Source organism: Oncorhynchus clarkii, chromosome 4 (assembly GCF_045791955.1).
Source record: "Oncorhynchus clarkii lewisi isolate Uvic-CL-2024 chromosome 4, UVic_Ocla_1.0, whole genome shotgun sequence".
NCBI classification, from domain to species: Eukaryota; Metazoa; Chordata; class Actinopteri; order Salmoniformes; family Salmonidae; genus Oncorhynchus; species Oncorhynchus clarkii.
Window position 1 is genome coordinate 2,321,239 of NC_092150.1, and position 23,542 is coordinate 2,344,780.

Sequence of the window (23,542 nt, forward strand, 5' to 3'; positions counted from 1 at the left end):
ATAGTAAAACAACAGCTTTGTTTTTCTCTCCCTGTCTTTGATTTGTAAACTCGCTCAACCCTCCCACTTTTCCCACTGCATTTCATATAGGGGTTCTGTAGCCAACACAGCCAAGACTCCCTCTATTCCTCAAAGAAAAAAGGACTGATTCTAGTTGAAAGGGCGTCGGCCATTTTAGTTAACTAAAATGGCCGACTGTTTTCATAATTTTGACGTAGACAAGACTAAATCATTATTCAAATCGACTAAGACCGTAACTAAGACGTAATTATATTTTAGTCAAGATGACGAAGACTAGACAATTGTTTTATTTATTTTTTATTTTTTAAAGAGCCAAAAAGAACACTGGGTTAACTCTATCATTTATCCCACTGAAGCATCATGAAATCAATGAAAGATATTCATCACACCTAATATGTCTGAAACTATGGCAGTCTGGGCTAAATATATACTGGAGGAGAATCATCAGTCTTTATCATGTGTCTTTATTGGAAGGATGGTATTACTGTGTGACAGGGAGTGTGACAGGGCCACGTCAAAGATGATAAGATAAAACGAGGTTGCTGAGAAGTGCAACAGCCCTGAAGGCAATGGGAGAAACAGGAAGAGGGGCGTACAGGAAGACACTGGAACAGACAGGGGTGAGTAAGGAACAGAGTTCCATTTCAGATACGCATCAGAGTCATCAGGATGTATTATGAAATGCCCGGAGTCTTGGGTAAAATGCAGACAGACCTTATTTCTCACCAAACAAACTAATATCTGACAGACTGGCATCTCTTTAGTTCTCCACTCAACATTGTTTACCATATGAGAACTGTGTTGTTGTTTACCATATGAGAACTGTGTTGTTGTTTACCATATGAGAACTGTGTTGTTGTTTACCAGTACCAATACATAAACATACAGGAACTCACACTGCACTGTTGTATTGCCCATATAGATACACTGTACTGTTGTAATGCCCATATAAATTACATAGATACAGTATAATCCCATATAAATTACATAGCTACAGTATAATCCCATATAAATTGCATAGCTACAGTATAATCCCATATAAATTACATATATACAGTATAATCCCATATAAATTACATAGCTACAGTATATTCCCATATAAATGACATAGCTACAGTATAATCCCATATAAATGACATAGCTACAGTATAATCCCATATAAATTACATAGATACAGTATAATCCCCATATAAATTACATATAGATACAGTATAATCCCATATAAATGACATAGCTACAGTATAATCCCATATAAATCACATAGATACAGTATAATCCCATATAAATTACATAGATAGAGTATAATCCCCATATAAATTACATAGATACAGTATAATCCCATATAAATGACATAGCTACAGTATAATCCCATATAAATTACATAGATACAGTATAATCCCATATAAATTACATAGATACAGTATAATCCCATATAAATGACATAGCTACAGTATAATCCCATATAAATTACATAGATACAGTATAATCCCATATAAATGACATAGCTACAGTATAATCCCATATAAATTACATAGCTACAGTATAATCCCATATAAATTACATAGATACAGTATAATCCCCATATAAATTACATAGATACAGTATAATCCCCATATAAATTACATAGATACAGTATAATCCCATATAAATTACATAGCTACAGTATAATCCCATATAAATTACATAGATACAGTATAATCCCATATAAATGACATAGATACAGTATAATCCCCATATAAAATACATAGATACAGTATAATCCCATATAAATTACATAGCTACAGTATAATCCCATATAAATTACATAGATACAGTATAATCCCATATAAATTACATAGATACAGTATAATCCCATATAAATTACATAGCTACAGTATAATCCCATATAAATTACATAGATACAGTATAATCCCATATAAATTGCATAGCTGTAGTATAATCCCCATATAAATTACATAGCTACATTATAATCCCATATAAATTACATAGTTACAGTATAATCCCATATAAATTACATAGATACAGTATAATCCCATATAAATTACATAGATACAGTATAATCCCATATAAATGACATAGATACAGTATAATCCCATATAAATGACATAGATACAGTATAATCCCCATATAAAATACATAGATACAGTATAATCCCATATAAATGACATAGCTACAGTATAATCCCATATAAATTACATAGATACAGTATAATCCCATATAAATTACATAGATACAGTATAATCCCATATAAATTACATAGCTACAGTATAATCCCATATAAATTACATAGATACAGTATAATCCCATATAAATTGCATAGCTGTAGTATAATCCCCATATAAATTACATAGCTACATTATAATCCCATATAAATTACATAGTTACAGTATAATCCCATATAAATTACATAGATACAGTATAATCCCATATAAATTACATAGATACAGTATAATCCCATATAAATTACATAGCTACAGTATAATCCCCATTTAAATTACATAGCTACAGTATAATCCCATATAAATGACATAGCTACAGTATAATCCCATATAAATTACATAGATACAGTATAATCCCATATAAATTACATAGATACAGTATAATCCCATATAAATTACATAGATACAGTATAATCCCATATAAATTACATAGATACAGTATAATCCCATATAAATTACATAGATACAGTATAATCCCATATAAATTACATAGATACAGTATAATCCCATATAAATTACATAGATACAGTATGATACCGAGCATCTCAGCACATACACTTTACTGTCAGTCAGCTGTGACCTTGCTGTGGTTTCCCAGGAGGTCAAAATTCAGTTTTGGTCTCAGTAGGTCTCTACTCTTAGACAGGTGAGGGCTGATGAGAGGGACGGGCCGTCTCTCTATCTTCAGGCTACAGCAGATGTAGACCAGCGGGTGTGGAGACAACAAGTGGTGGCATCTCCTAACCTTCTCCACTGCCCCTCCTCTACCTACCTCTCTCTCTCTCCTCCCCGTCCACCACACCTCCTTCTGGTCTCCCCATATTTCCTCTCCTCTATGTCCCTCCTCTCTCTGCTCTACCCATCTCTCCTCCTCTATTTCCCTCCTCTCTCTGCTCTACTCATCTCTCCTCCTCTATGTCCCTCCTCTCTCTGCTCTACTCATCTCTCCTCCTCTATGTCCCTCCTCTCTGCTCTACTCATCTCTCTCTCCTCTATTTCCCTCCTCTCTCTGCTCTACTCATCTCTCCTCCTCTATGTCCCTCCTCTCTCTGCTCTACCCATCTCCTCCTCTATTTCCCTCCTCTGCCTGCTCTACCCATCTCCTCCTCTATTTCCCTCCTCTCTCTGCTCTACCCATATATCCTCCTCTATTTCCATCCTCTGCCTGCTCTACCCATCTCTTCCTCTATTTCCCTCCTCTCTCTGCTCTACCCATCTCTCCTCTATTTCCTTCCTCTCTCTGCTCTACTCATCTCTCCTCCTCTATGTCCCTCCTCTCTCTGCTCTACCCATCTCTCCTCTATTTCCTTCCTCTCTCTGCTCTACCATCTCCTCCTCTATTTCTCTCCTCTCTCTGCTCTATCCATATCTCCCTCTTCCACTTCCCCTTTCCAGCAAACCAAATAACAACCCCAACTCTTTCTTTCCTCCACCTGACCCAGATACAGTCAGATACAGTCCTGGTAGCCTCCTTCTCTCTCCTTCTCTCACTCACTCTCTTTCTTTCTCTCTTTCTGTCTCTAGTTATCCTGGTGTGTGATGCTCCAAAAAACAGAAACAGGTTCCGTCAGAGTCTTTGATCTGGCTCCAGATCGTCAACTGCAAGATCGTTGAAAGACTTTTAACTCGGGACCGCATCAGCGACAGAGTCATCCACATAGCCTGATCCCAGATCTGTTTGTGCTGTTTTGAAAACTCCTATAGTCAACCGTCACACAAGCAGATCTGGCACCAGGCCCCATCATCCTGCCCACATCCAGACTGTGCCAGCTCTTGAGATATACAGGGCAACACACTGGTTATCGTCACACTCGCCAAGCCCATGTCACTGTGACCTCCTCAGTCATTTGTGCCTTTCACTGCTACTGTTCTACCAAGGAATTGGACTTTATTTGTTGTATTTACGTAAACAAATACCTCCGTAACTCCTCAACAATGGCTGCAGTCGAGGTGTGAGTATCATAAACCAGGGCAGTGATTGCGCTGAGCTGAGTTGAATATGTGTTTATGTGCCCCTCAGGCTGAATAGGTGTTTATCAGGCTAGCTGGATGTCAAACCCTGATCTGTTTCACCTGTCTTTGTTCTTGTCTCCACCCCTGTCCAGGTGTTGCCCATCTTCCCCATTATCCCCAGTGCATTTATACCTGTGTTCTCTGTTTGTCTGTTGCCAGTTCGTCTTGTCTTGTCAGTCTTACCAGCATGCTTTCCAGTCTTCCTGTTGCTCAAGTTCTGTTTCCTAGTTTTCCCGGTTCTGACCATTCTGTCTGCCCTGACCCTGAGCCTGCCTGACTCTGATCCCGAGCCTGCCATCCGTCCTGTACCTGCCTGACTCTGATCCCGAGCCTGCCATCCGTCCTGTACCTGCCTGACTCTGATCCCGAGCCTGCCATCCGTTCTGTACCTGCCTGACTTTGATCCCGAGCCTGCCATCCGTCCTGTACCTGCCTGACTCTGACCTGATCCCGAGCCTGCCATCCGTCCTGTACCTGCCTGACTCTGATCCCGAGCCTGCCATCCGTTCTGTACCTGCCTGACTCTGATCCCGAGCCTGTCATCCGTTCTGTACCTGCTTGACTCTGATCCCGAGCCTGTCATCTGTCCTGTACCTGCCTGACTCTGATCCCGAGCCTGTCATCCGTCCTGTACCTGCCTGACTCTGATCCCGAGCCTGTCATCCGTTCTGTACCTGCTTGACTCTGATCCCGAGCCTGTCATCCGTTCTGTACCTGCTTGACTCTGATCCCGAGCCTGCCATCCGTTGTGTACCTGCCTGACTCTGATCCCGAGCCTGTCATCCGTCCTGTACCTGCTTGACTCTGATCCCGAGCCTGCCATCCGTCCTGTACCTGCCTGACTCTGATCCCGAGCCTGCCATCCGTCCTGTACCTGCCTGACTCTGACCTGATCCCGAGCCTGCCATCCGTCCTGTACCTGCCTGACTCTGATCCCGAGCCTGCCATCCGTCCTGTACCTGCCTGACTCTGACTCTGATCCCGAGCCTGCCATCCGTCCTGTACCTGCCTGACTCTGACCTGATCCCGAGCCTGCCATTCGTCCTGTACCTGCCTGACTCTGATCCCGAGCCTGTCATCCGTTCTGTACCTGCTTGACTCTGATCCCGAGCCTGCCATCCGTTGTGTACCTGCTTGACTCTGATCCCGAGCCTGCCATCCGTCCTGTACCTGCCTGACTCTGACCTGATCCCGAGCCTGCCATCCGTCCTGTACCTGCCTGACTCTGATCCCGAGCCTGCCATCCGTTCTGTACCTGCCTGACTTTGATCCCGAGCCTGCCATCCGTCCTGTACCTGCCTGACTCTGACCTGATCCCGAGCCTGCCATCCGTCCTGTACCTGCCTGACTCTGATCCCGAGCCTGCCATCCGTTCTGTACCTGCCTGACTCTGATCCCGAGCCTGTCATCCGTTCTGTACCTGCTTGACTCTGATCCCGAGCCTGTCATCTGTCCTGTACCTGCCTGACTCTGATCCCGAGCCTGTCATCCGTCCTGTACCTGCCTGACTCTGATCCCGAGCCTGTCATCCGTTCTGTACCTGCCTGACTCTGATCCCGAGCCTGTCATCCGTTCTGTACCTGCTTGACTCTGATCCCGAGCCTGCCATCCGTTGTGTACCTGCCTGACTCTGACCTGATTACGAACCTCTGCCTGCTCTCGATCTTCCCTTTACCCCATGTTATAATAAATGATTGAGAACTGTACTAGCCGCCTCCTGTGTCTGCATCTGGGTCATATCCTGAGTCCTGATAGCTGGATACCTCTCACGCAGGTCACTATCCCTCAGGCTGAATAGATGTCTATGTGCCTATCAGGTGGGCTGGTTGCCTCTCACGCAGGTTACTATCCCTCAGGCTGAATAGATGTCTATGTGCCTATCAGATGGGCTGGATACCCCTCACACAGGTCACTATCCCTCAGGCTGAATAGATGTCTATGTGCCTATCAGGTGGGCTGGATACCTTTCACGCAGGTCACTACCCCTCAGGTTGAATAGATGTCTATGTGCCTATCATGCTGGCTGGATATAATGACTGAAACCACTTTACATTGAGACGACTAAACACTAAAGCTCCCGTCACCTCTCTAACCACCCAGCCCCACACAGGGAACACAGTCACATTTATAGGGGGGGGGGGGGGATTAGATTTAATTCAAGCATTCCTTCATTTCTACAGATGAAAGCTTGTAAATGAAAAAGCCTGGACGGAAGCCCGGTATGGAAATCACCCACACTGGTGAATAATGGCCTCACTGTGTCCCAAATAGCATTACTGTTGACCGGGGAATAAGGTGCCCTGTCTTAATCTCTGCTTTAGTATGGTTTACTGTGTGTGTGTGTGTGTGTGTGTGTGTGTGTGTGTGTGTGTGTGTGTGTGCGTGCGTGCGTGCGTGCGTGCGTGCGCGTGTGCGTGCGCGCATGCGTGCGCGTGTGCGTGTGCGTGTGTGTGTGCGTGTGTGTGTGGTCTGTGGGACTTAAGTAGTGAGTGGTGAACAGCAAAATGACGGTGAACAGCTCAGCCTTGTCATTCAGGGCCCATGAATCTGCTTCCAATGGGCCAGAGGGCCACGCTGTAGAACCTCTCTGATTTACAGCACAGCAGGTAATCAAGGAAATGGACCATAGATCTAAGCTGCGTCCCCTCCTCTGTCCCAAATGCCACCCTATTCCCTATGTAGTGCACTACTTTGGACCAGGGTCCATAGAGCCCTGGTACAAAGTAGTGCACTATATAGGGAATAAGGTTCCATTTGGAACACAGTCATAGATCTAGCTTCAGTACAATGGTTTTGGCTGCATGACCGTGACTCGTGGATGAATATATCCTACATATTAGCAGACGCAATATACACTGATTACACCAAACATTAGGAACACCTTCCTGATATTGAGTTGCACTATAAGTGAAAACCCAGCAAACCAGAAACAGGCCCCGGAACACATTAGCTAAGATTCCCATTAAGTTCATATTTAGGATGAAAATGTTTTTAATTAAATATCGTTGGAATGTTCAACAAATGTTGTCCCCAACATCTATAACGACCACCACGGGACATTCCCCAACATCTATAACGACCACCACGGGACATTCCCCAACATCTATAACGACCACCACGGGACATTCCCCAACATCTATAATGACCACCGTGGAACATTCCCAAACATCTATAACGACCACCGTGGAACATTCCCCAACATCTATAACGACCACCACGGGACATTCCCCAACATCTATAACGACCACCACGGGACATTCCCCAACATCTATAACGACCACCACGGGACATTCCCCAACATCTATATTGACCACCACAGAACATTCCCCAACATCTATAATGACCACCACGGGACATTCCCCAACATCTATAACGACCACCACAGAACATTCCCCAACATCTATAACGACCACAACGGAACATTCCCCAACATCTATAACAACCACCACAGAACATTCCCCAACATCTATAACGACCACCACGGGACATTCCCCAACATCTGTAACGACCACAGTGGAACATTCCCCAACATCTATAACAACCACCACAGAACATTCCCCAACATCTGTAACGACCACCGCGGAACATTCCCCAACATCTATAACGACCACCGCGGGACATTCCCCAACATCTATAACGACCACCGCAGAACATTCCCCAACATCTATAACGACCACAACAGAACATTCCCCAACATCTATAACAACCACCACAGAACATTCCCCAACATCTATAATGACCACCACGGGACATTCCCCAACATCTATAACGACCACCACAGAACATTCCCCAACATCTATAACGACCACCACGGAACATTCCCCAACATCTATAACGACCACCACAGAACATTCCCCAACATCTATAACGACCACCACGGAACATTCCCCAACATCTATAATGACCACCACAGAACATTCCCCAACATCTATAACGACCACCGTGGAACATTCCCCAACATCTATAACGACCACCACGGGACATTCCCCAACATCTATAACAACCACCACAGAACATTCCCCAACATCTATAATGACCACCACGGGACATTCCCCAACATCTATAACGACCACCACAGAACATTCCCCAACATCTATAACGACCACCGTGGAACATTCCCCAACATCTATAACAACCACCACAGAACATTCCCCAACATCTATAATGACCACCACGGGACATTCCCCAACATCTATAACGACCACCACAGAACATTCCCCAACATCTATAACGACCACCGTGGAACATTCCCCAACATCTATAACGACCACCACGGGACATTCCCCAACATCTATAACAACCACCACAGAACATTCCCCAACATCTATAATGACCACCACAGAACATTCCCCAACATCTATAACGACCACCACAGAACATTCCCCAACATCTATAACGACCACCACGGAACATTCCCCAACATCTATAATGACCACCACAGAACATTCCCCAACATCTATAACGACCACCGTGGAACATTCCCCAACATCTATAACGACCACCACGGGACATTCCCCAACATCTATAACAACCACCACAGAACATTCCCCAACATCTATAATGACCACCACAGAACATTCCCCAACATCTATAACGACCACCACAGAACATTCCCCAAACGGTCTCATTAGGTTTGCAGGTAATGTAATGTTTTTTTCTGTCTTCGTTTTTTAAACAACTAATTGACTGACATCAGTTCAATTACTCAAAGTTCGTGTTTTTTTATGTGAGCTCAATTCACACATTGCACAGTTTCTCTAGAGTTAAATCAGATCAGACTCAAACTGTGTAATGTAGTAGAGAGTTGAAGTTTCCAACAGGCCAATATTCTGCATAGTTTAGCACAGAAAAATGGTAATGAACTACAATGACCATAATCCATTGCACGCCTACTTGTCCGGATCTGTGCTTCTTTTACGCCGCCTACGTAAGAGAGACAGAAGAATGTGCGATCGAGAGGGATGGAGAGCAGAGGTATCTCTACCTGAAAATACATTATCTCAGTGATAGATAGTTGGTATTCAGCAGTCAAAAAATTATGCCTCGTTCATTTTGAAAATCTACTAAAACAGTGATTTTGTCAGACAGCAGCTTTACAGAGAAGAGATGAAATAATAAAGTCATCAAATAAAACAAATATGTTATTAAAGTAAAGTCATGTGAATAAATGATGGTTAGTAAATTATCAGCAGTAATGGACAGTCACTACCATCATGAGACTATGATTAATTGTTTTATTCTGTATTGTTACAGTGTTCAACCTAGTGTCCATTTAAAGTTTAAAAAAATATTGAAAACCGTGATATTTTTTTGGGGGGGGATCTAACCCAAACCGAACCGACCTTAAAAAGCACTAATCACTCAGCACTTAGTAAAGCATTTTCCTGTTATGTTCTTAGTGCCACGACTTGCGCCGAAGTTGGTCCCTCTCCTTGTTCGGACAGGCGCTCGGCGGTCGACGTCACCGACCTTCTAGCCATCGCCGATCTACTTTTCATCTTCCCTTTGGTTTTGTCTTGTCTTCCGTCACACCTGGTTCCAATTCCATCAATGACACGTTGTGTATTTAACCCTCTGTTCGCCTGGTATTTACCGGGTTTTGTTTGACCCATTTATTGTATTGTTCTGTTGACGGTGGTTTATGGATATTAAAACGACGCCGTTGTAAATCAGTTTCCGCTCTGCTGCGCCTGTAGGCACTTCACTACATTTGGAACGTAGAGTCGCAACAGAACGCGGGAACCATGGAAGTGGTTCCCGTGGAAACACTACAGGAACGTTCTGCCAACGTTGATGGGATAATGTTAATACGAGAAAATACCCCACAACAAACAAGCAGGGTAGATTCCCACAATGCTCTCATAAAGTTACACGGTGACGTCGTGATAATAACGTTCCACGGATCACACTTCAAACGGTGACTGTAGTAGTTATGAAAACAATGTTCTGCTGATATTGATGTGGAATTATTATATAAAGTGTCCAAACCTAAATAAATTAATAATAATAATAAATTTTAATTTTTTTTAAAAAAAAAGGCATTTTAATCACCTTACATAATTATATTTTATTTTATTATTATTTATATTAGTATTGTCCAAAACATAAGTATAGCGTTTTTAAAGAATGGTGATCAAGTAGATTTGAACCTGAGATCTGCCATCTTCAAGCCCAGTAGAATACTTAAACCAGGATCCTGATGTTTATAATGGATTTCACTTTGTACTGAAATCCTTCAGATCCAAACTAGGACTATACTGTCTTAGTACATATTCACATCTATGTACACCTCATCACAATCTGCCTGGCAATAATTTAACATGATTTATGAAATCAAGTTTGTAGGGAAAATAAAAGTCAAAACATCTGAATTTTACAGTAGAAGACTGGTAGAGTAAGAAAGTTGTTTTTCTAGACGTATTTATCCTCTCTGAACAAAGACAAAGATCCCAACCTGGAAGTCAGAGTACAGGTGTGAACAGCTGTAAGTTATCCTCTCTGTACAAAGACAAAGATCCCAACCTGGAAGTCAGAGTACAGGTGTGAACAGCTGTAGTTATCCTCTCTGTACAAAGATAAAGATCCCAACCTGGAAGTCAGAGTACAGGTGTGAACAGCTGCAGTTATCCTCTCTGTACAAAGACAAAGATCAGGGGGGGTTGGTAGGTGTGGTTGTTGGGTTAGGACAGGGGGGTTGCTAGGGTTGGTTGATAGGTCAGGTCAGGTTGGGTTGCTAGAGGTGGTTGTTGGGTCAGGTCAGGGAGGGTTGCTAGGGGTGGTTGTTAGGTCAGGGGGGGTTGCTAGGGGTAGTTGTTCGGTCAGGGCAGGGGGGGTTGCTAGGGGTGGTTGTTGGGTCATGGCAGGGGAGGGGGTAGCTAGGGGTGGTTGTTGGGTCAGGTCAGGGGGGGGTTGCTAGGTGTGGTTTCTAGGAGGGGTAGCTAGGGGTGGTTGGTAGGTCAGGTCAGGGGGGGGGGGGGTTGCTAGGTGTGGTTACTGGAGTGGTTGCAGGGGGTGGTTGTTGGGTCAGGAACCACGCTGACCTGTACCTGAACTGGCGGAGAGAGTTTGATTTCTCCCTCCCTCCATCTCACCATCTCTTCTCCCTCCCTCCCTCTATCCCTCATGTCCGTCCGTCCCCCCTCCCTCCCTCCCTCCCTCCCTCCCTCATGTCTCTCTATCCATCCCTCCCTCCCTCCCTCATGTCTCTCTCTCCATCTCTCCCTCCTTCCCTCCGCGCCTCCCTCTATCCCTCATGTCTCTCTCTCTCTCCCTCCCTCCCTCCCTCATGTCTCTCTATCCATCTTTCCCTCCCTCTCGCCCTCTCTCCCTCCCTCCCTCATGTCTCTCTTTCCATCTCTCCACACATAAATATAACAGAGTTAACACCTCCATTCGCTCTGTCGACCTTCGCTGAGGCTTCAGCATTAAGCTGATTGTAGGACACTAGGCGCTAAAGAGGAATAGGTCAGGTCAACCATTAAGCTGATTGTAGAACACTAGGAGCTAAAGAGGAATAAGTCAGGTCAACCATTAAGCTGATTGTAGAACACTAGGAGCTAAAGAGGAATAAGTCAGGTCAACCATTAAGCTGATTGTAGAACACTAGGAGCTAAAGAGGAATAAGTCAGGTCAACCATTAAGCTGATTGTAGAACACTAGGAGCTAAAGAGGAATAAGTCAGGTCAACCATTAAGCTGATTGTAGAACACTAGGCTCTAAAGAGGAATAATTGAAGTGGATAATAGATATGCCTAACTCCCCCCGCAGCCCGTCCCCCTTCTCCTCGTCTCCAACCGACTCCCTCTCGCCTTCTCCTCTGTCCACGTCCTCTTCCCCCTCCAAACCCTAACCCCAGTGGTCAGAGAGATGGACAAAGTGGTCTGTTTGTTCAAACCTGGTATAGATTCCTCCCCAACCACAACAAGTCAGAGGCACCTGTTTAATCATGATAAAGACCCTAGCAGAACAGAGCAGAACAGAGAGCAGGGCAGTGTCTGCAACTTAAATGTTCCCTATATAATGCACTGCTTTTGTCTAAGGTCCATAGGGAACAGGGTTAGGACACTAAATAGGGAACAGGGTTAGGACACTAAGTAGGGAACAGGGTTAGGGCACTAAGTAGGGAACAGGGTTAGGACACTAAGTAGGGAACAGGGTTAGGACACAAAGTAGGGAACAGGGTTAGGGCACTAAGTAGGGAACAGGGTTAGGGCACTAAGTAGGGAACAGGGTTAGGACACTAAGTAGGGAACAGGGTTAGGACACAAAGTAGGGGACAGGGTTAGGGCACTAAGTAGGGAACAGGGTTAGGGCACTAAGTAGGGGACAGGGTTCCATCTGGGACGTATATTTGGAGACACAGGGGGAAGGCAGCCAGCCGTCCCCCAGTTAGATTCATTAGTCACTTCCACTTTCATGGTGACTGACCTGTCTGTTTCACATGCCATAGTTTGTTGCTAAGTAATACAGTACAGTGGCTATATTACCATACAGCATGGGAGTGAATTACTTCAAATAGTGAACACATTGTGAGTGTGTGAGTGATTGTGTGTGTGTGTGTATGTGTGTGTGTGTGTGTGTGTATGTGTGTGTGTGTGTGTGTGTGTGTGTGTGTGTGTGTATGTGTGTGTGAGTGATTGTGTGTGAGTGATTGTGTGTGTGTGTGTATGTGTGTGTGTATGTATGTGTGCGTGTGTGTGTGTGTGCGTGTCTGTATGTGTGTGTGTGTGTATGTGTGTGTGACTGATTGTGTGAGTGATTGTGTGTGTGTGTGTATGTGTGTGTGTGTGTGATTGTGTGATTGTGTGTGTGTGTGTGTATGTGTGTGTGTATGTATGTGTGTGTGTGTGTGTGTGTGTGTGTGTGTGTGTGTGTGTGTGTGTGTGTGTATGTGTGTGTGAGTGATTGTGTGTGAGTGATTGTGTGTGTGTGTGTATGTGTGTGTGTGTGTGTGTGTGTGTGTGTGATTGTGTGTGTGTGTGTGTGTGTGTGTGTGTGTGTGTGTGTATGTGTGTGTGTATGTATGTGTGTGTGTGTGATTGTGTGTGTGTGTGATTGTGTGTGTGTGTGTGTGTGTATGTGTGTGTGTATGTATGTGTGTGTGTGTGATTGTGTGTGTGTGTGTGTGTGTGTGCGTGCGTGCGTGCGTGCGCGTGTGTGTGTGTGTGTGTGTGTGTACTCACCACTGGAGCAGTCCAGTCCTCCCCAGCCTGGCTCACACTGACACGTATCAGGAGACACACACCTTCCATGGGTACACTCCTCAGAGCAGAGAGCTGAAACACACACACACACACACACACACACACACACACACACACACACACACACACACACACACACACACACACACACATACACACACACACACAATCATTCATTAAAATCAGCGCACTTAACTGTCATGTCTGTGTCATGTCTTAAACATCAAATCAAATGTTATTTGTCACATGTGCTAAATACAACAGGTGTAGTAGACCTTACAGTGAAATGCTGAATACAACAGGTGTAGTAGACCTTACAGTGAAATGCTGAATACAACAGGTGTAGTAGACCTCACAGTGAAATGCTGAATACAACAGGTGTAGTAGACCTCACAGTGAAATGCTGAATACAACAGGTGTAGTAGACCTCACAGTGAAATGCTGAATACAACAGGTGTAGTAGACCTCACAGTGAAATGCTGAATACAACAGGTGTAGTAGACCTCACAGTGAAATGCTGAATACAACAGGTGTAGTAGACCTCACAGTGAAATGCTGAATACAACAGGTGTAGTAGACCTCACAGTGAAATGCTGAATACAACAGGTGTAGTAGACCTCACAGTGAAATGCTGAATACAACAGGTGTAGTAGACCTTACAGTGAAATGCTGAATACAACAGGTGTAGTAGACCTCACAGTGAAATGCTGAATACAACAGGTGTAGTAGACCTCACAGTGAAATGCTGAACACAACAGGTGTAGTAGACCTTACAGTGAAATGCTGAATACAACAGGTGTAGTAGACCTCACAGTGAAATGCTGAATACAACAGGTGTAGTAGACCTCACAGTGAAATGCTGAATACAACAGGTGTAGTAGACCTTACAGTGAAATGCTGAATACAACAGGTAACAAATATGGATAGGAATATGAAATAAAAGTAACAAGTAATTAAAGAGCAGCAGTAAAATAACAATAGCGAGACTATAAACAGGGGGGTACCGATACAGAGTCAATGTGCGGGGGCATCAGTTAGTTGAGGTAATATGTACATATAGGTAGTTATTAAAGTGACTATGCATAGATGATAACAACAGAGAGTAGCAGTGGTGTAAAAGAGGAGGGGGGGGGGAGGAATGCAAATATTCTGAGTAGCCATTTGACTAGATGTTCAGGAGTCTTATTGCTTGGGGGTAGAAGCTGATCTTTCTAGGGAGTTTTTCCTAGCCACCGTGCTTCTACACCTGCATTGCTTGCTGTTTGGGGTTTTAGGCTGGGTTTCTGTACAGCACTTTGAGATATCAGCTGATGTACGAAGGGCTATATAAATACATTTGATTTGATTTGATTTAGGAGACTTTTGGACTTGGTGCTCCAATACCGCTTCGATAGTTTTCCCAGCCTTTAGCTCAGTACGGATGTTGCCTGTAATCCATGGCTTCTGGTTGGGGTATGTACGTACGGTCACTGTAGGTACAACGTCATTGATGCACTTATTGATTAAGCCAATGACTGATGTGGTGTACTTCTCAATGCTATCGGAGGAATCCCGGAACATATTCCAGTCTGTGCTGCAAAACAGTCCTGTAGTTTAGCATCTGCTGCATCTGACCACTTTTTTATAGACCGAGTCACTGGTGCTTCCTGCTTTAATGTTTGCTTGTAAGCAAGAATCAGGAGGATAGAATTATGGTCAGATTTGACAAATGGAGGGCGAGCTTTGTATGCGTCTCTGTGTGTGGAGTAAAGGTGTTCCAGAGTTCCTTTCCCTCAGGTTGCACATTTAACATGCTGATAGAAATGAAGTAAAATTGATTTAAGTTTCCCTGCATTAAAGTCCCCGGCCACTAGGAGCGCCGCCTCTGGGTGAGCAGTTTCCTGTTTGCTTATGGCGGAATACAGCTCAGTCAATGCTGTCTTAATGCCTCTGACTGTGGTGGTATGTAAACAGCTACAAAGAATACAGATGAAAACTCTCTCAGTAGGTAATGTGGTCTACAGCTTATCATGAGAAACTCTACCTCAGGCGAGCAATAGCTCAAGACTTCCTTAGATATCGTGCACCAGCTGTTAGGTACAAAAAATACATAGTCCGACGCCGCTGTTCTATCCTGCCGGTACATCGTATAACCAGCCATTAGACTCTGATGTTTTAGACGTTAGCCTGATGTTTTAGACGTTAGCCTGATGTTTTAGACGTTAGCCTGATGTTTTAGACGTTAGCCTCTGATGTTTTAGACGTTAGCCTGATGTTTTAGACGTTAGCCTGATGTTTTAGACGTTAGCCTGATGTTTTAGACGTTAGCCTGATGTTTTAGACGTTAGCCTGATGTTTTAGACGTTAGCCTGATGTTTTAGACATTAGCCTCTGATGTTTTAGACGTTAGCCTCTGATGTTTTAGACGTTAGCCTGATGTTTTAGACGTTAGCCTGATGTTTTAGACGTTAGCCTGATGTTTTAGACGTTAGCCTGATGTTTTAGACGTTAGCCTCTGATGTTTTAGACATTAGACTCTGATGTTTTAGACGTTAGCCTGATGTTTTAGACGTTAGCCTGATGTTTTAGACATTAGACTCTGATGTTTTAGACATTAGACTCTGATGTTTTAGACGTTAGCCTGATGTTTTAGACGTTAGCCTGATGTTTTAGACGTTAGCCTGATGTTTTAGATGTTAGCCTGCTTGCGCTCAGATGAGAGGGGTGGGAATATGATCCAAAGTGGTAATAATTGTTTGTTTTCCTGTTTCGTATGTTCCAATCCCTCCCTTAGTCCCACTATAATGAAGGTTGGTCCAACTGCAATGCCTGTCTTCTTCTTTATCCTGTCGATTTTATGATGTCATTACGTTTTTACATGTATTTATTGTTGTTATTGTTAAAAAATAATACAGATGACTTGTTTTTCGTAAAATTTTATTACGACCAAACTTATTAGAATGATTCACCAGCCTGGTTTTACGGGGACAACGTCCGTGGTGAGAATGCAAGATGGAGATGTGTGAATGAGATCTGATCTGATAGATGGTTCTGATTGTGTTCATAAAACACAGGCCAATCTGGGAGCTGGACAACAGGCCTATCGGGGAGCAGGATAACAGTTAGTGGATAAAACGCAGGCCAATCGGGGAGCTGGATAACAGTTAGTGGATAAAACACAGGCCTATCGGGGAGCTGGATAACAGTTAGTGGATAAAACACAGGCCTATCGGGGAGCAGTATAGCAGTTAGAGGATAAAACACAGGCCTATCGGGGAGCAGGATAACAGGTAGTGGATAACAGGCCTATCAGGGAGCAGTATAACAGGTAGTGGACACTCTCTCTCTATTTATATTGGATCTTTGTCCAGCTACTGTGAAAAGTTTGGGTGTGCTATAAAACCCTCTGTAGTGTGCATAATTTTAATATTATATGGCCACAGGGAGAAATTATGATGTCTGTAAGCAGGGGCGCTACTTTCCCTGGGGACGGGGGGGGGGACATGCGCCCCCCCCCCCCCCCCCCCCCACAATTGGCACCCTTAGTCTTATCATTGGAAGGTGATTACAAAACGAGGCGTGTGCTTTAGGACCATGGGGACGCCTACAAGCGGTCGGGAAGAATGTTTGGAGTTTTTCTCCGAATGAATGAAATATAATAAAAAATAAGATGCCTCCCCCCCACTTCTAAAACCAAAGTTGTGCCCCTGCCTGACATAGCCTATTTAAAACAAGTTGCTGTTTTGTTTTGTTTAGACATTTGATTATCAATATTTGTTATCTTTTTAGACCTTGCCTGATAAAATAATGGTCAAATACAAAATATATATATAATATATATAGTGCTATGGCTCTGGTCAAATACAAATGACTCAAAACAAAGTATAATATTTGGGTACTGAGAACCCAGCTGACTGATAACCAGCCTGCTGCAACCCCATAGACGGGACAGTATATCCAGAGTCACATTGAGTCACATGACTCTGTGAAACAGAATATGTATTTTTGGCACGAAACATGAAGGTGATTTCACTCAGTGAATACATCTCAACACTCTCCACTGCGACACGGAGAAGCTCAATATCACCCGACGTATCAAATCGAATGTTATTGAGCAGAAAAAACTCAACAAAACCACAGTCCAATCAAATCACGTTATTGGTCGCATAGACACATTTTGCAGATGTTATCGCAGGTGTAGTAGAATGCTGGTGTTCCTAGCTCCAACAGTGAAATGCTGGTGTTCCTAGCTCCAACAGTGAAATGCTGGTGTTCTTGGCTCCAACAGTGAAGGTTAGGGCCTTGCAGGGCCTTGTAGGCATCCCGGAAGGGTAGGGCCTTCTAGGGCCTTGTAGGCATCCCGGAAGGGTAGGGCCTTCTAGGGCATGTAGGCATCCCAGAAGGGTAGGGCCTTCTAGGGCCTTGTAGGCATCCCAGAAGGGTAGGGCCTTGTAGGGCCTTGTAGGCATCCCAGAAGGGTAGGGCCTTGTAGGGCCTTGTAGGCATCCCGGAAGGGTAGGGCCTTCTAGGGCCTTGTAGGCATCCCGGAAGGGAGACTATCTTCGAGAATATTTGAAGCGTGTTTGCTACAGGCAATGTAGTGATTGAACTTCTGTAGCATTTTCCTCAAATTTGTTAAAATCCCCAGTGACAATAAATGTCCGGTGTAGTTCCTCGTCGTCGTCGTCGTGTTTGACGGGAAATATACGCGGCTGTGACTATAACCGAAGATAACTCTCTTGGGAGGTAATTCGGACGGCATTTGATTGAGAGGTATTCTAGGTCGGGTGAACAAAAGGACTTGAGTTCCTGTATGTTAACACAATTACACCATGAGTAGTTAATCGTGAAACATACACCCCCACCTTTCTTTCTTCTTCCCGGGGGGAGTTCTTTATTCCTGTCTGCGCGATGAACTGAGAACCCAGCTGGCTGTATGGACGGGGGGGGGGGGGGGGGGGGCGACAGTATATCCTGAGAGAGCCACGATTCCGTGAAACAGAGTATGTATTTTTCTGTCACGAGACTCAGTTATATTTAACATCTCAACAGAGACACTCAATATCACCCGATGATTCATATCAGTGGACATGTCTCTGTCGTGAAACTTGGATGGTGATGGCACTCAGTTATAGTTAACAGCCATCTCAACGCTCTCCACTGCGACACAGAGACACTCAATAATTCATTAAGTGATCGAGTCCTTGGTCAACATTGGAGTGTATCGAACGGAGACACTGCAGCTGGTGTCAGCATCACACACACACACACACACACACACACACACACACACACACACACACACACACAGTCACACACAGTCACACACAGTCACACACAGTCACACAGACAGTCACACACAGTCACACACACACACACACACACACACACACACACAGTCATACACACACACACACACACACACACACACACACACAGTCATACACACACACACACCGTCACACACACACACACACACAGTCACACACAGTCTCACACACACACACAGTCATACACACACACAGTCACACACAGTCTCACACACACACACACACACACACACACACACACACACACACACACACAGTCACACACAGTCACACACACACACACACACAGTCACACACACAGTCATACACACAGTCATACACACAGTCACACACACACACACACACACACACACACACACACACACACACACACACACACACACACACACACACACACACACACACACACACACACACACACACACACACACACACACACACACACACACAGGGCCATGAGAAAACAAGATGTACATCCTGTTAATTTGATCAGTCTCACACAATGTACTGACTTCAAACACACACACACACCGTACACACACACAGTCAAACACACACACCGTACACACAGCACTGTTTACTAGGTGTGCAGTTTTCCTGATCATTCATATTGATCAACACGGCAGTCAGTGGATTGATTAGGCTACCATTGATATGCCTGGCAGGGTCTCTACTATAGGTGGAGGAGCTGGAGATGGTCCAGGGTGTGTGTGTGTGTGTGTCCAGCTGGACGGTAATAGACTGAACGACAGCGAGGAAGATTGGGACGCTATGCAAGGTGTGTGTGTGTGTGTGTGTGTGTGTGTGTGTGTGTGTGTGTGTGTGTGGACAAGTTGCCAGGTTTTTGTTGTAGGGTTTCGCGAGGCCAAAATCAAAATTAAAAGTCCAACAAAAACCAACAATAAGAGTAATGCTGACAGAGACAGGCTGGTTGTCTGGCCAGAAGGGTTACGACAGGCTGGTTGTCTGGCCAGAAGGGTTACGACAGGCTGGTTGTCTGGCCAGAAGGGTTACGACAAGCTGGTTATCTGGCCAGAAGGGTTCCGACAAGCTGGTTATCTGGCCAGAAGGGTTGGGACAGGCTGGGTATCTGGCCAGAAGGGTTACGACAAGCTGGTTATCTGGCCAGAAGGGTTGGGACAGGCTGGTTATCTGGCCAGAAGGGTTACGACAGGCTGGTTATTAAATCAAATCCAATCAAATTTGTAGATTTGCAGACCTTACAGCGAAATGCGACAACCTACACGCTCTTAACCGACTTACCTACACGCTCTTAACCGACTTACCTACACACTCTTACATGCTTACCTACACACTCTTAATCGACTTACCTACACGCTCTTACATGCTTACCTACACGCTCTTAACCGACTTACCTACATGCTCTTAACCGACTTACCTACACACTCTTACATGCTTACCTACACACTCTTACATGCTTACCTACACACTCTTACATGCTTACCTACACGCTCTTACATGCTTACCTACACACTCTTACATGCTTACCTACACACTCTTACATGCTTACCTACACGCTCTTACATGCTTACCTACACACTCTTACATGCTTACCTACACGCTCTTAATCGACTTACCTACACGCTCTTACATGCTTACCTACACGCTCTTAACCGACTTACCTACATGCTCTTACATGCTTACCTACACGCTCTTAACCGACTTACCTACACGCTCTTAACCGACTTACCTACACACTCTTACATGCTTACCTACACACTCTTACATGCTTACCTACACACTCTTACATGCTTACCTACACGCTCTTACATGCTTACCTACACACTCTTACATGCTTACCTACACGCTCTTACATGCTTACCTACACACTCTTACATGCTTACCTACACACTCTTACATGCTTACCTACACGCTCTTACATGCTTACCTACACGCTCTTACATGCTTACCTACACACTCTTACATGCTTACCTACACGCTCTTACATGCTTACCTACACACTCTTACATGCTTACCTACACGCTCTTACATGCTTACCTACACACTCTTACATGCTTACCTACACACTCTTACATGCTTACCTACACGCTCTTACATGCTTACCTACACGCTCTTACATGCTTACCTACACACTCTTACATGCTTACCTACACGCTCTTACATGCTTACCTACACACTCTTACATGCTTACCTACACGCTCTTACATGCTTACCTACACACTCTTACATGCTTACCTACACACTCTTACATGCTTACCTACACGCTCTTAACCGACTTACCTACACGCTCTTACATGCTTACCTACACACTCTTACATGCTTACCTACACACTCTTACATGCTTACCTACACGCTCTTACATGCTTACCTACACGCTCTTACATGCTTACCTACACACTCTTACATGCTTACCTACACGCTCTTACATGCTTACCTACACACTCTTACATGCTTACCTACACGCTCTTACATGCTTACCTACACACTCTTACATGCTTACCTACACACTCTTACATGCTTACCTACACGCTCTTACATGCTTACCTACACGCTCTTACATGCTTACCTACACACTCTTACATGCTTACCTACACGCTCTTACATGCTTACCTACACACTCTTACATGCTTACCTACACGCTCTTACATGCTTACCTACACACTCTTACATGCTTACCTACACACTCTTACATGCTTACCTACACACTCTTACATGCTTACCTACACGCTCTTACATGCTTACCTACACGCTCTTACATGCTTACCTACACGCTCTTACATGCTTACCTACACACTCTTACATGCTTACCTACACGCTCTTACATGCTTACCTACACGCTCTTACATGCTTACCTACACGCTCTTACATGCTTACCTACACGCTCTTACATGCTTACCTACACGCTCTTACATGCTTACCTACACGCTCTTACATGCTTACCTACACGCTCTTACATGCTTACCTACACGCTCTTACATGCTTACCTACACGCTCTTACATGCTTACCTACACGCTCTTACATGCTTACCTACACGCTCTTACATGCTTACCTACACGCTCTTAACCGACTTACCTACACGCTCTTAACTGACAATGCTTCAAGAAGCTTTAAGAAAAAAAGTGTTCAGTCGAAAATAGATAAAAAATAAAAGTGACAAATTATTAAAGAGCAGAAGTCAAATAAGTAGCAGGGATATATACAGGGTATTACGGTACAGAGTCAATGTGGAGGCTATATACAGGGTATTACGGTACTGAGTCAATGTGGAGGCTATATACAGGGTATTACGGTACAGAGTCAATGTGGAGGCTATATACAGGGTATTACGGTACAGAGTCAATGTGGAGGCTATATACAGGGTATTACGGTACAGAGTCAATGTGGAGGCTATATACAGGGTATTACGGTACAGAGTCAATGTGGAGGCTATATACAGGGTATTACGGTACAGAGTCAATGTGGAGGCTATATACAGGGTATTACGGTACAGAGTCAATGTGGAGGCTATATACAGGGTATTACGGTACAGAGTCAATGTGGAGGCTATATACAGGGTGTTACGGTACAGAGTCAATGTGGAGGCTATATACAGGGTATTACGGTACAGAGTCAATGTGGAGGCTATATACAGGGTGTTACGGTACAGAGTCAATGTGGAGGCTATATACAGGGTATTACGGTACAGAGTCAATGTGGAGGCTATATACAGGGTGTTACGGTACAGAGTCAATGTGGAGGCTATATACAGGCTGTTACGGTACTGAGTCAATGTGGAGGCTATATACAGGGTGTTACGGTACAGAGTCAATGTGGAGGCTATATACAGGGTATTACGGTACAGAGTCAGTGTGGAGGCTATATACAGGGTGTTACGGTACAGAGTCAATGTGGAGGCTATATACAGGGTATTACGGTACCGAGTCAATGTGGAGGCTATATACAGGGTGTTACGGTACAGAGTCAAAGTGGAGGCTATATACAGGGTGTTACGGTACAGAGTCAATGTGAAGGCTACATACAGGCTGTTACGGTACTGAGTCAATGAGGAGGCTATATACAGGGTATTACGGTACAGAGTCAATGTGGAGGCTATATACAGGGTATTACGGTACAGAGTCAATGTGGAGGCTATATACAGGGTATTACGGTACAGAGTCAATGTGGAGGCTATATACAGGGTGTTACGGTACAGAGTCAATGTGGAGGCTATATACAGGGTGTTACGGTAAAGAGTCAATGTGGAGGCTATATACAGGGTATTACGGTACAGAGTCAATGTGGAGGCTATATACAGGGTATTACGGTACAGAGTCAATGTGCAGGGGCACCGGTTAGTCAAGGTAATTGAGGTAATATGTACATGTAGAGTTATAGAGTTAGTTATATGTACATATAGAGTTAAAGTAACTATGCATAGATAATAAACAGAGAGTAGCAGCAGTGTAAAAGAGGGTCTGGGTAGCCCTTTGATTAGCTATTCAGGAGTCTTATGGACCTAGATTCCGGTACCGGTACCGCTTGCCGTGTGGTAGCAGAGAGAACAGTCTATGATTAGGGTGGCTGGAGTCTTTGACAATTTTTTAGGGCCTTCCTCTGACACCGCCTGGTATAGAGGTCCTGGATGGCAGGAAGCTTGTGCCCAGTGATGTACTGGGCCATTAGCACTACCCTCTGTAGTGCCTTGCATTTGGAGGCCGAGCAGTTGCCATAACAGGAAGTGATGCAACCAGTCAGAATGCTCTCGATGGTGCTAGCAGGGATAAAACAGGCTGGTTATCAGGCCAGCAGGATTAC

General features: G+C 44.4%; 1 protein-coding gene across 1 annotated transcript in view; it reads right to left on the minus strand.

Annotated features, from left to right (window-relative positions):
- LOC139407463 (multiple EGF-like-domains 11) overlaps window positions 1-23,542 on the minus strand; it is a 265,679-nt gene that overhangs the window by 220,683 nt on the left and 21,454 nt on the right. Inside the window, exon 3 of the mRNA XM_071151258.1 lies at window positions 13,436-13,528. Within this exon, the coding sequence (XP_071007359.1) occupies window positions 13,436-13,528 (93 nt within the window). The remainder of the gene's footprint in view (window positions 1-13,435; window positions 13,529-23,542) is intronic.